Source organism: Pelmatolapia mariae, linkage group LG4 (assembly GCF_036321145.2).
Source record: "Pelmatolapia mariae isolate MD_Pm_ZW linkage group LG4, Pm_UMD_F_2, whole genome shotgun sequence".
NCBI classification, from domain to species: Eukaryota; Metazoa; Chordata; class Actinopteri; order Cichliformes; family Cichlidae; genus Pelmatolapia; species Pelmatolapia mariae.
Window position 1 is genome coordinate 18,635,391 of NC_086230.1, and position 24,012 is coordinate 18,659,402.

At 41.6% G+C, this 24,012-nt stretch overlaps 1 protein-coding gene across 1 annotated transcript; it reads right to left on the reverse strand.

Moving 5' to 3' along the window:
• Positions 1–6,682: 6,682 nt before the first annotated feature.
• On the reverse strand, positions 6,683–23,475 carry LOC134625398 (voltage-dependent calcium channel gamma-4 subunit-like). The gene is made up of 4 exons (XM_063470621.1): positions 22,999–23,475; positions 10,625–10,708; positions 9,597–9,737; positions 6,683–7,856 (listed from the first exon to the last, which is right to left on the reverse strand). Exons 1-4 carry the CDS (start codon positions 23,219–23,221, stop codon positions 7,330–7,332), a joined length of 975 nt encoding a protein of 324 aa, XP_063326691.1. The 5' UTR covers positions 23,222–23,475; the 3' UTR covers positions 6,683–7,329.
• Positions 23,476–24,012: the final 537 nt, after the last annotated feature.

Here is a 24,012-nt window from a genome sequence, read left to right on the forward strand (position 1 = left end):
GTTTCTGGTCTTTTCCGAGCCAATGACGCAGGTTTGCACGTCCCTGCGAGTGTGCGGGTCAGTCAAGGTTGTCTTTGTGGTGTTTTTCTTCAGGTCCTTGGTGTCAGATGTTGACTCTGGAGGTTCCCAAGTCCTGACTAAAGCTTCACTTCACTGCTGGTGTCCTCTCCTCTCTCCTTCTCTCCAAGGCTCTTTCTTTCTCATTCTCTGCTTTCTGCCTGGTGGTTGGTAAAAAGGGGCCAGATAACAGTGCCCTAGTTTCTACCTCGCTCCTCTCTTCCTCTCCCTCCCTTGTCGCCTTTAGTGAGCTGAGGCCATTCAAATATAAGTAGACAATGTACCTGGTAGAGCTGACACCTGTACACTAAACACTACCCACCAGGTGGGTTAAGATCAGATGCTTTCAGTTTAAGTTTTTCTACAGTCTGTTGATCATCTGTACTTTTGCAGTTTAACTGCAACATCAAAGATGATACAGTAAAAAATCTCCAGCAAATGTTGACGGTGCTTTTCAATATTTCACTGATATGCCAAATACAGATCAATCCATCATTTATCCAGAACATTCACTCTCCCATCTCTCTGTCATATTCTTATTCAGTCCAATCCATTTCCAGCTCAATTGTCTCAGGCTCTCTGTGCCAGGGGACTCCCGAGGCAAAGATGTCCTCTATTCGTTGTCTTCTGAATAAGCTGATCTACTTATTCAGCCAATCAGAAGTCAAGGTTTGACCCAAGGGTCCCACCTGATGCCAGCAGCTGATCCAGATACAGAAAGACACAAAAGAAGCCTCTAAAATTTGGGGTTAATTCGACTGACAGAAGAGTATTATTTAAGATTTATAGAGTTTTATACACCTGTGTGTGTGTGTGTGTGTGTGTGTGTGTGTATGTGTGTACGGGTTCGTACTATCCTGGTGGGGACCAAAATCTGACTTTTACTATCCTGGTGGGGACTTTCTGCACCGTGGGGACCAAAATCCAGGTCCCCTCGGGGTTGAAAGCAATTTTCACACTCAAAATGCGGTTTTACTGTCAGGGTTACAATTAGGTTATGGTTAGGTTTAGGGTAAGGGTTAGGGTTAGGCATTCATTTTTAATGGTTAGGGTTAGGGTAAGGGGCTAGGGAAAGCATTATGTCAATGGGATGTCCCCACGAGGATAGCAAACCAGACATGTGTGTGTGTGTGTGTGTGTGTGTGTGTGTGTAAAGAATGAAATCCTACAGGTGTCTTTGGAAAGCTGCACACAGAAGTGTTTTCATCATACCTCAAATCTCATTTTATTCCAAATGCTTTTAGAGGTGTAACCAAAAAACAAAATATCACAATGTTTGAAGATGAGGAAAAAAATCTGGTAAAGCCTGATGCACTTCAAAGGCACAATCAACCATTTTCCTATGAAAGGCTTGATTAAATGGACATGCTTTTAATAAACCACTGTGACCCACATTAGACAGGACTCTGGCCCATTTTCTGTCCTGAAACACTCACACAGCTCTGCGCTATTAAACCACTAAAAGGCAAAACATTAAACCAAGAGCACACAAAAAAGAAAAAGTCAGGGGAAAGTCGCTTGAGAGGATGAAGGATATAATGCTGGCACACCAGTCTGATATCTCATCTTCTTAGAAATGAATTTAATGTGTGAGGATCAGAGTGTTTTGGAGCCATCAGTAACTAACTCAACCTAGAAATTGATCATAAAAGATAAATCATCTCCCATCTGTCTTAAATAAAGAACACCCACTGTGGGGGCCGAGAGGAGATGAAAAACAGTTGTGTTCATTATCGCATCTCACCTGCAGCGAAAACTGCTTTTTCTCCCAAAGGGCCAGTCGCTTGTCAAGCATGTGAGAGCAGCCACTTGTCTCTAACTGTGTAATAATAGTGTCTTTTGGTGCTTCCTGTCTTGCAGCCTGGCCCTCTGACCTGCTTCATTTGCTCGCGATCCCCCCGGTGACTGTGGAGAGACCAAACACCTCACAGCGGCGCAGTCTCTAAGCAACAGCCGTGTCATACTGGAGGGATCACCCCATGCCAGGCGACCGGCGGGGAGAAACACTGAAAAGAGATGACAGCCTCTGGCAAGAAGGCAGCTCTGACTCACTTGTGAGTGCCACTCGATGGATTGTTATCAGCATTACCGGGAGTATCACATGTGAGCCGTCAGTGCTGGAAATGTACAATGACAGTAACGCAACGTACAAAAGCACCTCTCCTGAAATCAGGACTACCACGTCTGAGCTCAGCAGTGATTAACTTCAATTATGGCAGCCAGCTTCCTTGTTAGAGTTTTTATTCCGGGATGAAAAACAACCTTAATTGGTGGCTAATTTTACCCATACCAGACTAGGTTGCACAGCCTTCAGAGGGACCCAACTGTATTCATTTCCTAATGACAGGCAACATTACTCAAGCTAAATTAGATTACCCATGCCCCAAGGCCATTTCTATGAAGGTCATGTTAATATTCTTCTATAAAACGATGGGATTGGATACAATGCACGTTCGCCTCGGTGGCACCACCCTCACGTTTTTGTCTTGTTCTAGCAAAAGCTTTGACCATCAATTTATGGGGCAAGGTTTAGCTAAGGTGATTTGGGATGGTGAATTGTGAGTTAATTGTGAGCATGGGTTGAAGAAAAATGAAATTAGACTGAAATTACAAAGGGTTGGTTTAGCTGCTGTACAGCAACATCAGATATTAACATCTGAAGATAATTCCCCTAATTAGATTAAAATGAACCAACACCAGTGTAATTACACCTATAAATGAGTAATGCAGTTTTAATTTTGGATGCAAAGCTAAATGTGGAGTATCTCACTGTGTATCCACTAGCACTCATGATGCAGATATTCCATATATGGTGTATTGTGCAGTAATAGCAGCTACAACACATTTGACAAAATACATAGCCTTTTGGAAATGAGGAAGAAAATATGGGCAGCTTTATTTAGCATCACCAATTCCTCTCCTTTGCTCACAGACTGAATCAGCCGGTTGACTCTTGATATATATATTTTTAAAAATTGCTTCATTTGTCCAGGTGGTATCGCTGTGAGTGAGAGCGCAGCAGCTTTTCAACATTTTGATCTAAGAGCTCTGCCATCAGTGTGATTCCTGCTGATTTATTTCTTTGTCAAACAATGTGGAGCCTCCAAGGCTGAAGTGGCTCATAGTTTATTCAAGATGACAGTGATTCAGTCTCATGCAGCTGAATAGAAGAGGCATTTAGGACTCTGAGAAGGTCAGACAAACATCTGAATGGACCATTGAACTTGAAGGTTTTCATTGAAAAACAAGCTCCATGAAGATGCTTGCATGTGGCTGTAAATATCTGATAAATTTGCTTTACTTGCCAGCATAGCAATGACGCAGTTGTCCCTTAAAAATCTGGTAACGTTTTGATTTTGTTTGCTGCTATTTCACCCCCTTTTTTTGGCTAAATTGTGAATGTTTATGATCACAAAATCAACAGGTTCAATGTCAGAATGACTAATCAACAAGAAGGAAGAGAAGGCAGTGTAACTGCAGCAAGCAGTGCAATCAAAGCTGTCTGCTAACATGTCGCAAGTCTCTAATGCAAATTCTAAAAATGAGATCATCAGCGGCCACATGACAAATAAGCAAGGATCGTGCTTGTTAAGTAAACTCATGGAGACTAAATCTCTGTGTAACCTTCTTAAATGTTACAGAGGAGAAATAGGAAGACAGACAGGTGGCACTCAAAGAAACCTCAACAGAAATCTCTGACAGAACATTGTCCCTATCAGACTACTTTTAAAAACAAAGGTATGAAATAACTTGCAAATAGTTAATGACCAACTCTACCTCCTGAACTATAGCCACCCTAAAATGCACTTGATTAACTGATCCTCAGCTTTTATAGAGAGAACCACTATAAAAGCTGAAGTTTTGACAGTTTGCTGCTCTGAAGCATTCAGGTGTGCATTAACACAATGCTACAATCTTCCCAGGAGTGGATATCTCAGCAAATTTGCCCCAAGGCCAGACCATGCAATGTTCAGAGAAACTGCAACAAACCCAAGAGCTTTATCTCAGACTCCTCAGGCCGGCGTTAACACCTTAAATGTTAAAGTTCATGACAATCAAGTCAATAAAAAAAGTCAGTTTGGGAGGGTTGCAGGAGAATGCCTCTTCTTTCTAAAAAGAAGACGGCAGCATACCTTAACTTTGCAAACCACAAAACCATGAGGCCAAAAGTGGAGAAGCCCAGTGCCATGTTTGGTGAAAATCAAACACAGCATGTTAGCACAAACACATCATAACTGTCAGGCACACTGGTGGAGGGATGATGATTTGGGCTTGTTTTACAGCCACAGGACCGGGGCACCTTGAGTTGACTATGATCTCCTCTGCATACCAAACTATGCTAGAGTCAGCTGTGAGGCCAGCTGTCCAACAGCTAAATGTTGTCTGAAACTTGGCCATGTAACAGGACAATGACGACAAGCACAGCAGAAAAGAAAAAAAAATTGCAAGGCTCAGTCAAAGTCAGGACCTCAACTTGAGTGAAATGATGGTGGGACAGAGAGAGCTGTGCATATGCAAATGCCCCAAACCTCAATGAACTGATGCAACACAAGATAAGTGGGCCAAAATTCCTCCACAGTGATGTGAGGGGCTGATAAAAATCATGATTATGCCAGGTTACTAGGCAGCAGTTCATAATAATAACACACTGTTGTTGAGCAATAGTTAAGCACTACTTAATACTTAATTCATTATTTAAAAGTATTAACTAGTACTTTACTAATGATTAATAGTGTGCAGTTATTATAAAGTGTTACCAGTTATAGCTTCTACAAGCTATAAACTCATTGGATGTACTTAATTTTTCATGGGACTACATAAAGACCTGTAAACTTTTTGTTTTTTTTAGGTTGATTGTGATTTATAACTTCTTTTGTTAAAAATCACAGCTGAACACACAGTTTAACCCTGATTTTGTTTATTTATCTGTACACGTGATGTTTGGGGTAGTACCTAAAAAGTGGCAGAGACAAAAAACAGTGTAAATTCAGATTAAATAAAAATGTTTTTGATTGGAACATTAAAAGCAGGTTTTACAATAGATTATACCTCGAACAAAGGCACTGATAATATCCTTACAATAGTGATGATATTGTGGCCGGTTTGGTTTTTTTGAACATGGAAATGTACTTTTTCTTCTCTGCCTATTTAAACAAAACAGCTCATCCAACTCTCTTCCATCCAGAAAATCCATTCTCAAATGTTTACAGTTAATTTTCTTGATGAAGAAAAAGAATGTGCTTATATCCATAGTAAGCCATAAATCAACATAAGCACATACAGTAAGATACAGCTGCTTCATACACATGGAATAGAAAATATAGTTTCTCTTCCTAAACAGACTTACTGCACTTCACCGTACAAAACAGAATACGTAATAGATTCACAGCAAAAACAGCGTGTGTTTATCTGAATATAAAAAGGTAAATTGAAACACATAACCACTGCCAGATTTATCAAGGCATTATTATTGTTCTGTAAAATAATGCTTTGAATCTCTGTTCATGTCTCTGCACATTCAGCTTTTTTTTCTCTGTGCTTATATATACACACAACTTTGCAGCTTTACATTACAAACATATTTTTCCCCACACTGTAATATAAAAGTGAAAGATTTACACTCAGAACAAATCATACTGATGGCTTCATATAACATGTGCTCAGCTGGATATGTGAAGTGATATCTCTAAAGGAATATCAGGCGCACTAAATACAATCAAATACTATTCTGTGGTTGAGTGAGCCGACTCCCAAAGAAACCTGGCTCTGAGATCAAGTTCAAGCAAACGTTCACAGCTTTAAATTAATGCTGTAACAGCATTTTGTCTTTTTCATCAGGTTTATCTTTATCAACAGTCCATTTCTTCGAGGACCTCAAAAGCGTTCAACCTGCCAACACTGCACTGTATTTCCTGAGAAACTAAAAGAAAGAGCACTGAAGGACTTGCAAGATGAAACACACATATCTTGTTATTACAGCCAAATCTTTCAGGGACCCACTCAGCTCCCTCTGCTTCTGTCTGAGCCCTCTGTTTGACATAGAAGCCGGGCTGGGTGGGTGGGTGGTTGGCTGGCAGATGGACTGCCAGGCTTTGTGACAGACAGACAGACACACATTTGTCGCCTGGCTCCGATCCTCCTGGATGTCGAGACTCCATTCAGAGCTTAAGGAAGTCCTGACCTGTGCTGTTTTCACAGTTCTGGGCAGCCCTTTTTTGTCAGCCTCTCTTCTTTTGTGACAGGCGCATACACAATGTAGCCTCCATCAGGGGGTGTGATGGAAGGATCGCAGGCTGATATGGAAGTAGGCAAAAAAAAAAAAGGACCATTGAAAAGAGGTGCTCCAGTGACAAAGAAAAGGACATTTCGCTCCACAGACAAATGTCAGAGAAGAATAAGGAAAGAAAAAAGGAGGAGACGGCAAGGGAGGCAAAACCCTTGCTACCTTTCTAACTTGCACAATCTACTACTCAAACACTAAACACTGTATACATTACAACTGAGTTGTTTTATAAAGACACAGTACATAAACTGCTCTGTAAAGACAACTTTCTCATTCAAATCCACAATTAAAGTATAGAGCAGAACTAAGTATGAGGGCACAATGCAAAGTCTGAAAAAGAGCCACGCTTATAAGCAGCGGTAGAAATCTTTAGGGAAAGAACTCTTTTTACTTATACCTTTTTTTTCAGTTTTCACTCATGGTTTGATTAGGTTTATGCAACAAAACTACAGGATCAGACATAAAAGATCTTTGTTTCCAAAATGTTAACCATGGCTCACAGATCCTGTCTGTCAGAAAGCAATGAAGGCAAACTTCACCCACGCGCACACACAAAGGGAACACCTTTATGGTGAAGAGCACATATCAGTTAGCACCTTGGTATTTAATTTGTGGGCAGAATACTGCTGAATGGCACATCTCTTCCCTCTCAGGTTTACCCACGAAGCACAATCACCATTACTCAAATATCATTTGCGATTGACACACTGCTCATATAAGAATTTTGGCACAGTTGAAAGATAATGCTAATGTTGGACTGGCTACAGCACATACAATATTAACTGTATTCTGCTTTAATATTCTCTAAAAGCAGATGATAAAGCGTCCTCTAGTCTTTCTTTGGTCCTTTTCAAAGTGGACACTCTCTCTGTGAAATGCCAGGTTGTCACAAGTGCTCAGTCTCTTGCAGGTTAGCCCAACGCTTTGTCATTCATTCATTTGTTTTTCTGTCCTTTATCTGGTAAACTTTGAGCTACACAAAATACCGCTCACACTGGTGTGGTCCTGCGATTCACCCCATCCTTTAAATCATTGGGGAAACAGTTATGGACCTGGAGGAACTCAGCAGCAGCCTCATGTTCAGGGCTGTACGTGTTCTCTGTCACGCTGTCTCTTGCCAGGGCGTACATGGACAACTCATCCAGGGCCCCACTGGAAGATGCCGCCCCCTTCAGACCAACAATGGGCGAGTTCTCCCGGGAAGCCTCCGTAGAATGAGAGCTGGCGTGCGACGTCCTCCGGCGGTAGCGAAAGCTCGGAATCCTTGAGTACGGTGAAGAGGAGGAGAGTGAACGGATAAACTCACGCCGCGCCTTCCAGCGGACTTCCTTGTTTTTCTCGATGTAGATGTTGATGGCGAGGACGGCCACAGTTTCGGCTACAATGAAGGAGAGGGCGCCAAAGTAGAAGGACCAGCCGTAGGAGTAAGTGTACTTCTTGTCATCATCACGTTTGTCACTTGGATCTCCTGCATTGCTTGAGATGTAGACGATGATGCCAATGATGTTGCTCAGACCTGATAAACAACAAACAGATGAAAGGTGAGGCTCAGTAACACGAGAAACTTCAACAACCAGCGTTTACAGGCTCTCGTCACAACCGAGGTTCTAAATGTGTACACTCTGATTCTTACAGTACAGAGAATCTTGAGCCACCACCTTATTTATTTATATTTTGATTCCAAACTTGCTTGTAATATCTTAAAGTGGTCTTTAACAACAGTTCTCCAGGCTTTCTGAAGGTCTTTCAAAAAAATTTTTTTTGTGTGTGGGAGCGTTTGCTGTTTTTTCAGTCCAGTCTTTGTATCTGACTATTTTCACTGGATTACTTTTCTTTGTTAAGCCACTTAACACTAACCCATGACTCACTGAAGCATAAAAAAGGCACCTAGCTCTAGGTATTAACCATTATTGTATCTACACATAACAGGCAACAGCAAAGAAACAATTTTGAATTGAATCATTAGCCTCTTTGTTACTGTCACAAATAAAACCTATAATTACTTCCCTCTTTAGCAGAATCTACAAAAATAGCAGAGTTCAACAAAAGTAAATAGTAGTATTGTACCAACTAGATTATTTCTAGATAACTGCACAGTGTGTCCTTGAAAGGGCAACTGCACAAGCAGAGGACAAAAGAAGAAGTGGAAGTCCTAAGAAGCTATCTACAGCAGATAAACAGTATCTGAAAGTCATGTCCTTAAGTAATAGGGGGGAAAAAATCCAGCTAAGACTTGACACAGGACCTGAGAGATGGATTTGGATTTGACTCTTCGGTTGATCCATCTACTGAAAACTCATCAGAAATGGTCTCAGTGGAAGGATGGCTGGGGAAACAGGCAGAAAAGGCTGAGGTATGCCAAATTACACAAGAACTGGAGGTCTTATTGAGTGATAAATTTGAAATTTCTAGTTCAAATCCTCATCGATATGTGCGGAGGAGGTCAGGAGAGAGATCCAATATCAAGTGCCTACAGATATTTAAAAAACACTCTGTCGGGGTATTTTGGGTAATTTATGGAATTAGGAAAATAGAAAACTGCCTCAGATTCATGTTCAAGTTCCTGTATTGATACCCTTAGGTAGATTTGTTCCCTTGTTTTGATTTTGATCCAACATATAATAACATCATATGGAAAACGTTGGCAACCTCTTCATTTTTCAGCATGACATTGATCCCTGGAAATCTATCAGTCATGGATTGGCCTCCCCAGAGCCTGGAGCTCAACATTATTGAAGCAGTGTTGGATCATGTTGAAGGAGATCAGAACAAAAAGCAGTCAACATCCAAAGAAGAGCTTTGAATGTCCTTCAAGAAGCCTGGAGAACTATTCCTGAAGACTACTTAAAGAAATGCCAAGTAAGCTTTCCTAAGAGACTGCTGTGGCTCAGGCTGTGTTAAAAATGAAGGTGGTCATACCAAATATTGACCTTCAAGCTCGTTTAAATTGTACAAACCCTATTTTTGCCTTATTTGCAGTATTTCCATCTATGTCTGCATATGTCTCACTAATTCTCTGAACCTGGTTCCCATTTTTCTAATATAAATAAATCAGGGGCCGCGCAAGACTTTTGCATAGTATTGTAAGATATGTGAAGAATGGATATGGTGCCTTTTTTTTAGTGGCAAATAAAGCTCGTCATCATGATTGCACCTCTGACGAAGTACAAGTTACTTCCCTCCATTTGTAAAACCAGCATACAAGACTGGACTTCACTGTAAACATGGATGACAGTGCATGTTTCCTCCAGCTCACCTGCAGCTACGAAGAGAATGCCAGCGCTTAGGAGCACATTGTTTGTCTTGTTGTAGACTCGGCCCACCCCAACACACAGCCCGCCGAGCATCAACAGGATGGTACTGAGGATGGGGAACACACTGGAGGCGCGAACTACACCTGCAGTGGATGGAGGAGTCACTGTAAACGGCTTTAAAAATGCAGTTTATTCCAAGACTGTATGAATTAATGTAACAACACAGTTTCATAAATTGTAAAATATATTATAAAATATATTTTTTATTAACCTTTTGAGTCCAGTACCACTTCTTTTCAACCTCTTCTTTGATCTGTTTTTTAAGCTCCATTATTAGTCATACTTTGGGGCTTTGTTGTGACAAAGCTTTGCTAATCAGCTGTGGGTTGCAACAAGCGCTCTCGCTGACTATCACCAACCCTAAAATGAATCACTGTGCCATTTTACAGGTTTCCAAAGATGAATGAGCTTATTCAACTGTAAAGTCCTTTATTAAGCCCTCCTTTTATTTAGTCTGGCTAATGGACTGAGTTTGGACTTGACAAGTCTCCTTTGTTCTTGCATATTAGGCAGATTCTGAATCAGCTTTAAGTGATGGGTCTCCAGTGACAGAATATTCATTGTGTATCAGACTAATCACAAGTCATGTTTAAGCCAGTTTTTCAAAGAAAAATAAGGAAAACTCTGGTTTAGACTCATTGTAACAGTGATTTTGCAACTGAAATGTAAAATCTAAGACATCAGTTAATGAGTAGAATAAAGATGAAGGCTATCCAATAGATGCAGCCAAAAAAAATGCTTGTAAACATGTAATAGTGTTTAATAATGCTTTAATGACTTTGAGCTTTGAAATGTGTGAAACCTCACTGTCTCGCATATCTTTCTGACTCTACATAGATAAGTGAGTTATCTGTCTGCTTTCACAATCAAATGACAAGATGCTGAATGTCAGAGGACTTCCTGATTTTCCTTTTAGGAGTAACACAGTTTTACCGATGCCAGACGAAATGTACAAGTCGGGAACACTTACGTAGCAGATACTCCGAACTGTCTGTGTCATAGTCGTTGTCATCAGGGAAATGGTTGATTCTGTAACAGCTGCCTTGATTAATGCCTGCAGGGTGAAAAGCACAAGAATGAGCCTCACTAGCCCACTGTACACATCAAGGCTGCATTTGATTTAAACATTTAGGGTGATTTCTTTCCTATTTTTGGAAAGTTATCCTGAAGTTAATCCCCTCCAAAGATTAACTTCAGGATATCTTAAAGATGGTCCTGTAACAACATACAACTCATAGGAGCATGGTGCTGTCTAACATGTTTAAACAGTGACCTTTTTCAAAGCATCCCTTTCCAATTAAAATCTACAAACACAGGTGCTGCTGTTCACATTAATTAAGGACAGGATCAAACTACATTAATGTAATTAGTAACACCTGTGTTTACCTAGTACTTCATGCCAAAATGGTTGCTGTGAAAACAGTGTGTTGAAAACGGGCGATAATCTACTCGCAACCCTAAGGAAGCCATTTTGACAGAAAGCGAAACTTAAAGATGGTCCTGGACAAGAGTCGAGCTTCCCCAGTGGGAAGTTAGGGGTGTTTATTCCACCACCACTTCACCTTCCACTTAATGCAGATTTTTGTTGCTATATATGCCAGATCAGTAGTGTTTATGTGAGTCATTTCAGACAGAAAGAACAAACAACCTATGTAATCATTTCGTGGGTGGAATTGTTGCGTGATAGCGGCTGATGCTTCCTCCCTGTGGGCAACTTTTTTTTTTCCACCAGCAGTGGCAATGTGTCTTTGTCACTGTGGCATAGACACAGGTCAGTATGGTTTCACCTTGTGGGTCTGTGAGCTGTGTGTTAGTGTGTGTGTGTGTGTGTGTGTGCTGCATATGCAAAATGTGGTCCTGGAAACACTGGTAAAAATGCTTCTAGTCTTACTGACAACTCAAAGGTTTTACACTACAAACAACATTCGCACATTACCTGCAGCACTTGATCTATCCCACACACTCTCTCACTGCCTGACCCTTTGATGAATATGTTTATGGTTATTTGTGTTCAGCTGTCTGGATATCCATAGACGGATGTTGTCAATGAAGAGATGGACATCACTGACTAAAATCTGCACACTTAGCTCACTCCGAGTTGAAGCCTCTTTCCACATTCTTTTTTAATTTTGGGGTCTTCTCTTTATTGGCTCCTTTGAATTCAATAATAGAATTTAAAATCTTTTTTCTCACACACATGGTCTTAAATAATCACGCCCCAGGTTATCGTGAAGACCTCATGATATAGTATTACCCCGATAGACTGCTGGCTTACTCGTGGTTCCAAAGGTGCCTTCAGCTTTCAGGCATCTCTCTGGTATAGCCATCTCCCAGTTTGGATGTGGGAGACCCTCTCTACTTTTAAAATTAGGCTTAAAACTTTCTTTTCTGATAAAGCTTACAGTTAGGACTGGTGGACTTCTTTACTCACCTCTTTTTACTCTTTATGGGTTTATATTCCCCTTTGCAATTACTTAGTTATTATTAACCTCTGACTCTCTACCACAGTGTGTCCTTTGTCCTCTTTCCCTACTCTACCCCCAGTAGGTCACAGCAGATAGCTGGCCCTCCATGAGCCTGGTTCTGCTGGAGGTTTCTTCCCGTTAAAAGGGAGTTTTTCCTTCCCACTGTTGCCAAAGTGCTAACTCATAGGTGATCATCTGATTGTTGGGGTTCTCCCTGTATTATTGTGGGGCCTTTACAATATAAAAAGCCTTGAGGGTACTGTTTGTGTGATTTGGTGCAATATAAATAAAAGTGAAATGAACTGAATTAAATTAATTTGTATCTCCCTAGCTTATTAAAAATCTTCATCTGATGTATAAATACAGAGTGTCTTTGAAGAAAGGTGTGGTACAAGCTCTAGTGGCGGCTAAGTCTGCAGGGATAAGATGCTTTAGTGGACCTAGATAAAAAAAGATGGAGTGAGAAGACACTTCTCAGATGACCTCAGACTATTTTTCATGTTTAATAGTGCTTCTTCTTCAAGGTAAAAGTGAAACAGCATGGCTTCCACTGGGATTCATTTGGTCAACTATCAGGCAAATGTTTGTGTGTTCATGATGTTAAAAAGCCTTCCCCTCTTTCATAATAAGCTCTTTATTCCTTTACCTTTTCTCTTCTTTCAGTGTTAGGCTGGAAACATTTACTTGGATCTGTACATGCAGCATGCGAAGGCTACACGTTTTCCCAGATTCCATTGTTAAGACTTTGACCTTTGACCAAAACTATTGTTAAGAGCTCACTGAGTAGACCGTGAATTCTGCAAAGTTGAAATCACAGTTCAGTGCACACGCATTTGAAGAAGAAAAAGCGGCAGGACTATATAGCTGTGTGATTAAGATTGCAATGCCCGTAGGGATTTGGTGGTTTGTGGTGCGTGTCCAAATCCAGCTCAGGTGAATGGTTGAATGCCAGAACAAGAAGTCTATTTAAACAACACAACAATAGACTGTGCGGGAAGCTTTTAACGCCAAGGTGAGCGAACGAAAGAAAGAGGAAAGAGGGAGGGAGAGGTTAAAGCTCAGAGAGGCCCTGAGCTGTAATTGAGCGGGAGTATAAACAACACCTTGTGAAGAGAAAAAGGGGTTAGGGGTGGGGTTAATGGATGTGCTCTGTGCAGTAGTGGTAATGCAGTGAGCTCTTTGACTATTCATTAACCATTTGAACACACTTATTCTAGGAGGAACATCCAAAGTATTAGAGATGGGCTGCACTGGGCTCTAATTTGCATATATTTACATAAACATATCTACAGCCTATGTGTTGCATGTTCATGTGTGCTTGTTTGTGATTGTGTGCAGAGATATTGGCCATTTGCTAATCCCAGCCACGTAGCATGTTGCTAAACGATAGGGAAAATGTAAAAATCGGACACCTCTTATTGTATATGTGACTCATGTTAAAGTATTATTTTTTGTTAATAATATGCTAATAGTCCTCATACTCTATTAAACCTATGTTCTAACACATGAGGACATTATTAAATATTTTCCTTTCTCTTTTGGTTTGTGCTTTTAGAGGCTAAAGAGGCTCTCTAAACTCATTAAAGTCATTTATCTCTCATACTGAAGGACCTGCCCCCTACTTTGGCTTGTGAGGACGATGAAAGCCTGACATAGCTTTGCTAGTTGCCTCACCATCATTGGACAATTGGTGTTTAGGGAAAAAGGGGTCTGTGAATGGTTCATTAGCTGAGGCTCAGTTAAGCTTTGCCTGCCTCTGTAAGCATAAAGACTTTTACCCATGTCGAAAATATATTCCCCCTTTCATCTCCGCCCGGCCTAACAGACAAAAGAGATGGGACCTGACCCGCTGCATGAGCACCAACCTTCCCATTAACAGCACACGGACAGATACCTGTCAACTCCATTTCCCAGGTGCCCGAGGGTGAGCCACCGAAACACCTTTCTCTGTCGCTCAGCTTTTAAGGGCACGCTCGCTTCCATTAACTAGGTCTGCTGCTTTATAAGGGACATCAAATTAATTAGTGTCAAATCAGTCTGTGGAAATGGAGCACAAGTTTCTGTGTCTAGTCACTGATGGAAAAAAGGGTTTTGGACTATTTTAAGCAGCAACGTGAGACTTTGTGCCTTGTGGAAAAAAAGAAACACACGCACACACATCTGGCTCATGTGGTTAAACAGCAAAAAAAAACAAAAAACAGGCACCTGAGCTGTACTGTTAATTGCTGTGTAAATGCCGGATCGTGCTGGAGCGGCAAGGCTTGTAGCAGATTTTATACGCGCATTTCTGTTTGCATGATTGGCTGTGTCTTTTTCTGCTTCTGCATCCAAGTGATTTTACACTTTTTATATGCTGCTTGCAAAAACAAACCTTTCACTGTGAACCTAAAATGTTACTAATAGCCAGTCCAGTCTCAGCTACTCAGCCAGTCTGACGCCTCTATTTACCTCTGTGTGTGTGTGTGTGTAGATGTTTAGACATCTTTGTGAGGACAGAAAATTGGCAAGCTGCTATATTCGTGGGGACCAACAGTCACTTGGGGACAAAATGCCTGTCCCCACGAGTTTGAAGGCATTTCTGAGGCTCAAAATGTGTTTTTAGTGTCATTGTTACAATAAGGTTGTGGTTAGGTTTAGTTTGAGGGTTAGGATCAGGCATTTATTTTGGATGGTTAGGGTTAGCGGCAAGGGAAAGCATTATGTCAATTAGATGTCCTCATTAAGATATCAAAACAAGTGTGTGTGTGTTGGAGAGAGAGAGAGAGTGAGAAAGAGAGAGAGAGAGATGTAGATTGGGAGAGATAGAGGACAATGTTGGTACTGATTGGAAATCTTTTTATAAGTGGATGCCTCAAGGTTAATGATTTATGAGTGACAGTTATCAGCACAATGTCAGGGTTTAGTTTGTGTGTGTGTGTGTGTGTGTGTGTGTGTGTGCAGGCTGTGAGATGGACCCTTCATGAAATGAAATGAAATAAAGTCTGAATACTGAGCAGGTGGGAGGAGGAGGGGTGAAGCGGAGATTAAACAATGGAAGAAGGTACAAGGAAATGAAACAACAAAGGCGAGCAGAGGAACGATGAGGATGGCGTAAAGATAGGAGCCAACCTTAAAAAGGAGAAAGAAATTAGGACGGGGAGATAGCGTTTAAGGGCAGAGATCTGAGATCAGCTGCAGGAGTGCTGGTGATTAAAAACAAAAAAAAACGAACTAAAAAAAACGTGCTTATCAGGGTGATGCTTCCAGTATGACTGGGTCGAAACAAACTGGGAATTATTCCTACACAGTCAACATATTAGTGGGGAAATGATGGGTTCCCAGGGCCTTATTCGAGTTGTGAAACCCCATGCTGAGCACCCCGTTTCCCTCTTCTCCATGGCAACCCCTGTAAGTCTTTAATAAGCTCATTTACATAAACAATCTCCGAGGATGCATTTGACATTTTCATTATATCCTGATACCCGTTAAATAAGAGACTTCCCCCTTCAAAGATCTGTCAGTGCTTAAGCGGGCATGGCTGTGAACACAAATGGGCACGCGCCTATACAAAAAACAAAAAAAACAAAAACGTGTTCATACACACTTACACACATTCATTGGAAGCAGCTACCACAGCTGTGGTGCCTCTGGCAACAGCATGATGCACGTTGTCATTGTTTTGAATTAGAGCAGCTCAGTCTATAGCAAATGACAGGGCGGCCTCGGTGGAATACACCAAATAACGTTGTCTCATCAAGTCACCGCTCGCTCACCCCGGTGTCTGCAGGAGAACTGCAGGTGATGCCAGTAAGCTTCATGCGACACGTTCCCTCACTTCCTCGTTTTCACACCTTGCTGGCTCTGCGGATAGATTGATGTGTGAACCAGTCAAAAGTGACATCAATATTGCATTTCAGTGGAGCTGCGTAGCCTCCTGTAAGCGATGCACTTCGGGTGTCGTACCTTACACACTCTTTACAACAATCAGCAGCAACCTGTTCTGCTTTTTTATCCTTACTTCTTTCAGATCTGCGACGGAGAGTGCGAGCAGCTGATGAGGGAGAGCGCTCTGAGCTTTACAGGAAAAGGATGGATGAATCCATTTTATGAAGCCGTTAACAGACAAAACACTGTAAGCGACGATACCACAAACAACTCGCACTGATTCCGCATACGATTATTGCGCTGCGAGCTGGGGATGGCAGGACAGGGGTGAAAAAAAAGAAAAAGAAGAAAAAAAAGCTCTGTGTAATAAAACAAACCCCTCCTTTCTTTTCAGTCCAAGTGAGGATGAGAGAAAAGCAATTTGGCGAAGACATCAGTGATTCAGTGTTGATATGACTGACAGTTGGTTAATTAAATTGTCACCAGGCTGCAATTTCTTCAAACACAGCTCCGCTTGGGTTCGACTGTGCATGTGCGTCCAAGTTGTTGGAAGAAAACTGTGATCTATCACGTAGTCTGCTGTGAAGCCTGTTATGCTCTGCCACTTATTTAAAAATGTACATGTACAACGGATTCTCAACATGGTGCTTGAGAGGTCATTGTAAGAGTGTGGATTCAAATGAGAAAGCTTTAACATATCTGCACATAGGTGCTCTTTGGCAAATTTTATATCATACGGTTGATATTTTTCCAAATGAATTCTGTTACTTTCCACTGTTGCTTGTCTGTATAATATCATTACATGGACTAGAATGAGAGACACATTGGCTTCTGTTCATTGGATCCCTGTAGAATCTTGACTTGTTGGTCTTGAATATTCAGGCCCCGGCTTGTCTGAAAGACCTTATAGTACAATATCACTCCAATATAGCACTTTGTCTTAGGCTTCAGGGGAGGTCTGGCGTATTTTAATTTTGTTCTTGGCTTTTCTTGGCTCTTCCTGGTCGGCTGTTGCACACCTTCAACTCACTGTCATCATCTGGATTGTCTTTAAGGACCGTCTGCAGCAATGCTTCTCTGCCTGATTGTTCAATCCACTACGGTGATGAATTTGCCCTCCCGTTCCTTGTGATCATTTTGGTAATGTTTAGCTTGGTTAACCACCTCTCTCGCCTGTTTCCTATTTGCTTGCCTGGGTAGTTTGAGCTTCCTTTACCTCGAAACACTCATCTGTTGTCCCTCCCAGAGTGCAAGAGCTGCCTGTGTATCCCAATACTGCCCACGACCCACCTGCTTGCCCATTCTTCACCATTCAGCCCACACCTCTCTCGGAAACCAGCCCACCTAAGGAGCCTCTCTTAGCCACCTATTCTCCTAAACCAAGTAAACACGTCTAGCCATTTATAAATCTTGACAATCTGCTCTCAGACTGCTGGCTTACTTGTGGGTAAAGCGCCTTGTTGTAAATTGTCACTATATAAATTGAATTGAATTGAACTGAGTTAAACTGAATCATTACCATGGCGTGTATCTGGTTTGCGATTCAGATCGAAATCTTTTCCTTTCATTACCTTTCAGGTGACAAACAACCCAGACTTAAAAAAAACAACAACTATATTTCACCAGCAGCTTCAGTATATAAACATCACATAGGTGAAAAACATGTGCCTTTCCTTGCTGCGGGCACACACTGGCTTCTCCAAAATGACCAAACACCTTTCATGTATGTTGAATTTTCCCTCTACAGTTTTACATCTATATACACCGAAAATGTGAAGTTACAAAGTCTTTACTTTGATGCAGACTGACTCTGTCAAGAAACAGAGTAACTCACTGCTGACTCTAAGTTTATTACATACCTGCAGCACAGCGACAGCACCACAATCCATCTGCTCACCAAAATGAGAGAGTTGCTGGCTTTTACGCTTGGAGCACAGCAGTGGTTACTTCATTAATTACTTATGATAAATTATCCCCAGAGATAGACTTGATCAGGATCTAAAAGCAAATGACATTGTGGCTGTAACTTCAGGCAGGTGACTCACACAGAGTCATAGTTTATGAGCTACATTTTAATAAGTGTCTGATCAATTTATCAAAGTTTACTAATGTGTATGCACAGATACATTGTGTGATGTGGCTTCACTCATTAGAGGTGCTGTTGGTACTGTGTGTGTGAATCAGGCTGTGAGGAGCAATAACTTAAAGAGCCCTGTGCAAATGACAGAAAGACGCCACTTTATGAGACTGATTATGTCAGCAACATGATATATTCCATGTGTGCGAAGGGCTTTTTTTAAAATATATCATTGCAGAGCCAGTGTAATCCCAAACCACAGGATAAATCTTTGCACAAGGGTAAGCCAATAAGTTTTGTCATCTATATTTTAAGGTTTTTTAGGTGTTTGACCACAACAGTAAATCTAGATCTTGTCAGAAGGAGTTAAAAAACACCTCTTCCACCTTTTCAAGAATTACAAGGTTAAAATTGCTGCTTTTGTTATATCTAGACTGGACTACTGCCAAGCACTGTATGCTGTAGTTGGTCAATCATCTCTTGCTCATTGACAATTATTCCAAAATGTCACAGGAACAGAATCCAACATAAAGCATCACTGTTTTTATTAAAAGCCTTAAACAATCTTGCACCTGTATATGTGGTAGTTAGACTGGGTCCACACACTCCTTCAAGATCATTAAGGTCTGCTTCCCAGTCACTCCTGACCATCCTGCCATTATTTCAAGAGGGTCTTTGCTGTTCCGATTACCTCTGAAGTGGCAATTCCAATGTGAATTTTATTTATACCAATTTTTTATTATAAGTAAACTTATTGTGCTTAACACAGATGATAAAAACACTGAAAAAACGTGCAGGCAGTAAAAACAGCGAAATAAAACTTTGCAAAAAAGTGACATCAGATAAACATGTAACTGTCTTTGAATCTAAGCTAAAGATATGCCTTTCTTTGAAAAGCCTTCAGAAACCTGAAGGCTTTATTGTTGTGTTATGTTACATGAATGATGTGGATGTAAGTAGAGGAGTAGACGAGTTTTAGAAGCTCTTTTGTTTTTATTGTAAAACGCTTGGATTTTAAATGTGCTACAGAAGCAAAATGTGCAGACTAAACGCGAAGGCACACCATGCAGACAGTCTCGGGTTAGTACACAGGCAGGAGAAAAAGGTGCAGACACTTTTCTGGCTTAATCTGGGCTATTTTGGACACTCAGTTTTGAGGATGGCCCTCCTTGGGTTACAGAAACTGTTTTGTGGGCCAGATGCCCACCTGACATCTGGCCCATATAATGGAGACCTGTGGCTGTGACTCATCCTGAGTCAGCACTGTCAGTCAGCACAAGCTGTGAGAGAAGCATAAGAGAACTGCAGATGTGGGCCAAACATAACAAAAGTAACAAAGAGCTAAGTGCAAAAACACAGAACAGAATGAGGAGAACTGAGGACTTAAACCTATAAAACAGAGGAAAACATCGCATCAACCTGAGGAACAGAGCATGGCATGACTGGTGTTAGAAGTTGGGCCCTGCTGGCTAATTAGTGCCCCTTCACGACTTCTCAGTTGTTACATTTTAATTACAGACTCTTAGAGCATGGCGAGAATAGCAAAGTGACCCCCACACAACCTAAACTAGCGCTTCCACTGACCCCCAAGAAAAACAGCTGCCTCCCCACTCACACCAATCCGCCACCAGCTGGGACGTTTACTGCAAATATGTACCTGGTAACTGGATTGTTCATTAGGTTATTTCTCCTTTTAAAAAGCTGGTTGTATTTACTAGAGTCACACACAAGCAAGAGTCTCTGATGCTTGCCGATTCTGTTGCAAATGAGGTGCACTCCGTGGCCTTACAATATTCATGTGGGAAAACAAACATTAAAGGGGAAAAGAAGTCAAAACAGCGGTTGTGAAATGCAAAAGACTCCACAGAGGAGGGAAATAATGACCTTCCGATAAAGTAGACTCATTTTATATATTCCTGCCTACTCCTTAATTGTCATTCAGGCCTGCTGAGACAGAGAGAGAGAGGAGAGAGGAGGTAAAAAAGAAAGAAAGAAAGAAAGAAGAGTGTCCAGAAATGTTAAACACATTCATCACTGGATTCTGGGAAGGAAAAAAATGGGGCTTAACAGCTGCTATGTGTTCCAGAGATTTGATGTGACTGAGAGAAAGACATGCTGTTGCTGTAATCTGTTCAGCAAAATGTGATGATGTTTTCCCCAGAAGCTGTGATACACACAGAGGCGTCCCCGTCAATAACCCAGTCTGTTTGTCTTTATGGCCAGAGGGGTGTGTGTACATTTGTGGTTGGAGTAATGGTGAAGGTGGTAGAAGTGGTGGTGGTGGTGGTGGAGGGGGGAGGGGGGGGGGACGACTTCCTCGCTTGTCTTCTCCTCTACACTTATGAGTCTCCATGACAACAGAGCCACCAGCTTATAGTTTTAGGCAGAGGCACAGAAGTGAAACTATCTACTCGTAACAAGCGAGGATGTTCTCTTCTCCGAGCCGTCCACCTTCACCCACAGCGTGAGCCCAGAACAGTCAAATCAATGACGACAGCTCAATCCTTCCCGATATGTGGCCTCTGATGACATTAGCTCCAGGAAATGTGATTCAAAACAGGCTCATAATCAACAGAACTAACTGCAGAAATGGAAAAGCACTGATTCTGACACCAGCTGATTTTACATAGGCTGCACAGGCATTGTATACAGAACAGTGTTTTCTTTTTTTCTGATAGAAGTCTCCTCAAAAAAAAAAAAGACAAGAAAAGAAAAACATACACCAGGAGATGTATTCTGTACTTCTATATAGAATGAAATCCAATATATATAAACAGTTGTTAAAGTGGGATTTGGCAGGTGGGGGAACGCTAAGATCAGGTGTAGCCCCACCCACCCACCCACCTACCCCCACCCACTCTCTCTGGGAGATACAGCAACTTTACATTTAGCTCATGGACGCATTTTGTGACAGACAGTTTTGCACTTTTGGTTATATTTGTTGGGCAGTTTGTTTTTGAAATGACCTGGCACTGAAAAAAATGTTACCCCCATTTATACACGCTTCTTATTTGTAGCTAGATGGATGCTTAACAACTTTACGACTGCATCATGAACGCATTACATGGATGAGAAAGTGAAAGGGGATGTCCTGAAGGTGTAAGCGTGTTGTGGGACGTCATTATTTTCTTGTTACTGAGCAAATATCTCCATGCCATCACTGCAAGGAACCCTGGGCCTTAACACACGAGAACTTAACTCATTCTACAATTAAAACCATGAACCTGCTGATCAGATTCAGTTACTGGTTAAGTGAAGGTGTTGGATGTCGTTTACAAAGCCAACATCTGACTTTCTGTTAATGGACAATAGTTTATATGTGTGCTAAGTAAGCCAGCTGGGCTTGCTGTGTTGATTAACATATAAGATTATATGACTTTTTTTATACCTTGAAATGAGAATATTTGCTTTGAATTTGTTTGTTTGTTCTTTTTTTTGGGGGGGGGGGGGGGGGGGGGGGTGCTTCCTATATGTGTATGCTGCATGTGTACTCAGCTACGATCAGTGCCAATTTAAGGACAAATCAATGCATGGCTATAAGTCTCTAAATAGAAATGCTTAAAATGTAATAGGGTTTGGTCATGTTTCCTCATCAGAAAACAACCAAGCTATATTTATTGGCTCCCATTTTAATGCTTCAGACATTATTGAGACTGTCACGTTTCATGGCAGCTTCGCTGAAACACAATGTTCTGTGTTTAGGGTGGACACGTCCTCATCAAGCCTACATGTACATCTGAAATGAACTGTTCCCTTTTTTTCAGCTCAGTGCAAGTAAAATTATTATAAAATATAGTTAGAAAAATAGACCAATAAAATTACTTTTTAAGCACTAGAGATTTGTTCTCATATCCCATGCAAAATATACTGAATTCTTGTTGGCTGTCCATCTGATGATTCTTTTTTTTTTTCCTTTGTCATTTATTCTTCTGTGTTTTATTTATTTTTCTGCTCGTTTTGCTTCAAACTGTCTTCTATCAATCACTGCGTCATAACAGACGTCTGTGCCATAAGCAAATCGATCAGTTGCAGCCACTCTCTGAGGCAAGAAGTCAAGAGGTGGTCGGAAGGAAGATTGGTCAATGAATGAGTGCCTGTCTGCCTCCGAAATAAGACGTCACTGCCAGCGCACCTCCTTATCGAACATGTAATCAGAAAAAGGGGGAGCAGGGGAGAAGAAAAAAAAAGAAACCCCTCAAAACACATTCGGAAAGGTTGAGCTTGTGAAAAACATATTGTTTACCTGATGTTCTATAACAACAAATAAGTTTTTATTTTCTTTTTTTGCTCGGACATGACGTGAACTCAGAGTCATCTATTTTTAAATCACCGGGCATGTTTCCATAGCAATTTCAGGGATGTTGCCAAGCAACAGCAACGGATACAATGAAGACATGAATGAAAGTAGACTGATAGCGCGCACATTTCCTGCCAGCTTAAAAGTGAATGGGCTCAGACGCGCCGTCTTGGCATCATATTCGTTTGCAGACTATTCAGCCGAGTTGACTGTGTGGGCCTGCGCTTGAACAATGAGATGTAACAGTTGGCAGACAGCTCGAGAAGAGCGTGTACAGCGGGGCAATGCCGGTTTCTTTCCCGTTTTTATGCCCCTCAAATCTGTAAAGGTGTGCATATTTGTTTTTTTCTGTCTCATTCTATATCACCTGAAAGTTGTTCCGCATGTGTGATCTATTTCTCGTTGTGCGCCCATCTCCAGAAAGAGACACTTGGCATGCGTAAAGGGAAGGCGTCCTTTGTGCGCTCAGACTGAGACTGATTGTACACACTGGGAAGCAAAAGGTTCATACGAAAAAAAACAAAAAATAGTTTCTAGGAGAATAAAATGTGCTATATTTTTTTAACAACATTTCACTAGAAACCCGGCATGTTTCTGTCAAACATGAGCACAGTTAAATCCACAAAGTGAGCCGAGCTTACCCTCGATACAGCAGATTCTCCACAGCCCAGAGTGGGTGAGATCGCCCTTCTTACTTTTGGGTTGTGGCTGTGTCTCGTCTGTGGTGGCATTAGTGCCGTTGCAGATGTATGCCCGCGAATAGAGCCAGTAGTCCGTGCCGATGGCGATGGTCATCAGGCTAAAGGCAGCGAAAGCCCCCACAGTGGCCAACAGCGTTTGAACCCCGCGGTCACACCAAGCCATGGCGCTTCATACTAGTCCACACACTCACCGGTCCAGCATGCACGCACCGGAGCGCGTCAGGGCGCGTATTCTTTGGTCATAGTTGTTATTCTGCGTCCCATCTGCCCTGTGGTTAAAGTGGAGTGTATAGAAGCCCGGGGTAAAAGAAGAAGCAGGCTACAGCTACTATATGAAATGTTCACCTGATGCTCAGAATCTACTGGTTGCTGCTGTGAACAGAAGAGAACACCGGTTCTGCTCACTCCTTATGCCCCACGCTGATCGGAAGCGCTCCGGAGAGCACGTCGCACCAACTCAAAACATTTCAAACCTTCTGATTCTTGCTTTTCCCCTCCTTTATATCGGTCTCGGAACACTTTTTCTCTGTTCCTACACAAACCGCATCCTTGTTAAAGCCCATTGCCAGTGAGGGCTACGTCAACTGCTCTTAAGTGAGACCACACCCTCATCAAATCTAACCAATGGAGGAGATGTGTATTTGAATAAGTAAAGAGAGAAATTGTGTGACATTTAAATTTATCTCACAATTGGAACACTTTCGCATGAAACAAATTGATTTGACTTTTTCTTTTTTTAAAAAACAAAACAATCAGCGCCTTGTTTGCGACACTTGGACACTCTCCTCTGATTTCAAAAATCTATGAACATTACCAAACCAAACTCAGAGTCAGCTGTCATAGGTGAAGGGTGGAGGCGGGAGCCTGTGGGAAAGAAATAATGACAGGCTTTGACACAATGGTCCTTCTCTGTGGTGCGCAACTGCCAAACAACCAATTCCCCACGGAGCAGAC

Excerpts from the sequence above, each read along its gene's own strand:
- LOC134625398 (XM_063470621.1), bottom strand. The coding sequence starts at position 23,221 with ATGGCTTGGTGTGACCGCGGGGTTCAAACGCTGTTGGCCACTGTGGGG. Across the intron at positions 10,709-22,998 it reads GAGAATCTGCTGTATCGAGG|GCATTAATCAAGGCAGCTGT; the intron begins GTAAGCTCGGCT and ends TTCACCCTGCAG. Across the intron at positions 9,738-10,624 it reads CAGTTCGGAGTATCTGCTAC|GTGTAGTTCGCGCCTCCAGT; the intron begins GTAAGTGTTCCC and ends CATCCACTGCAG.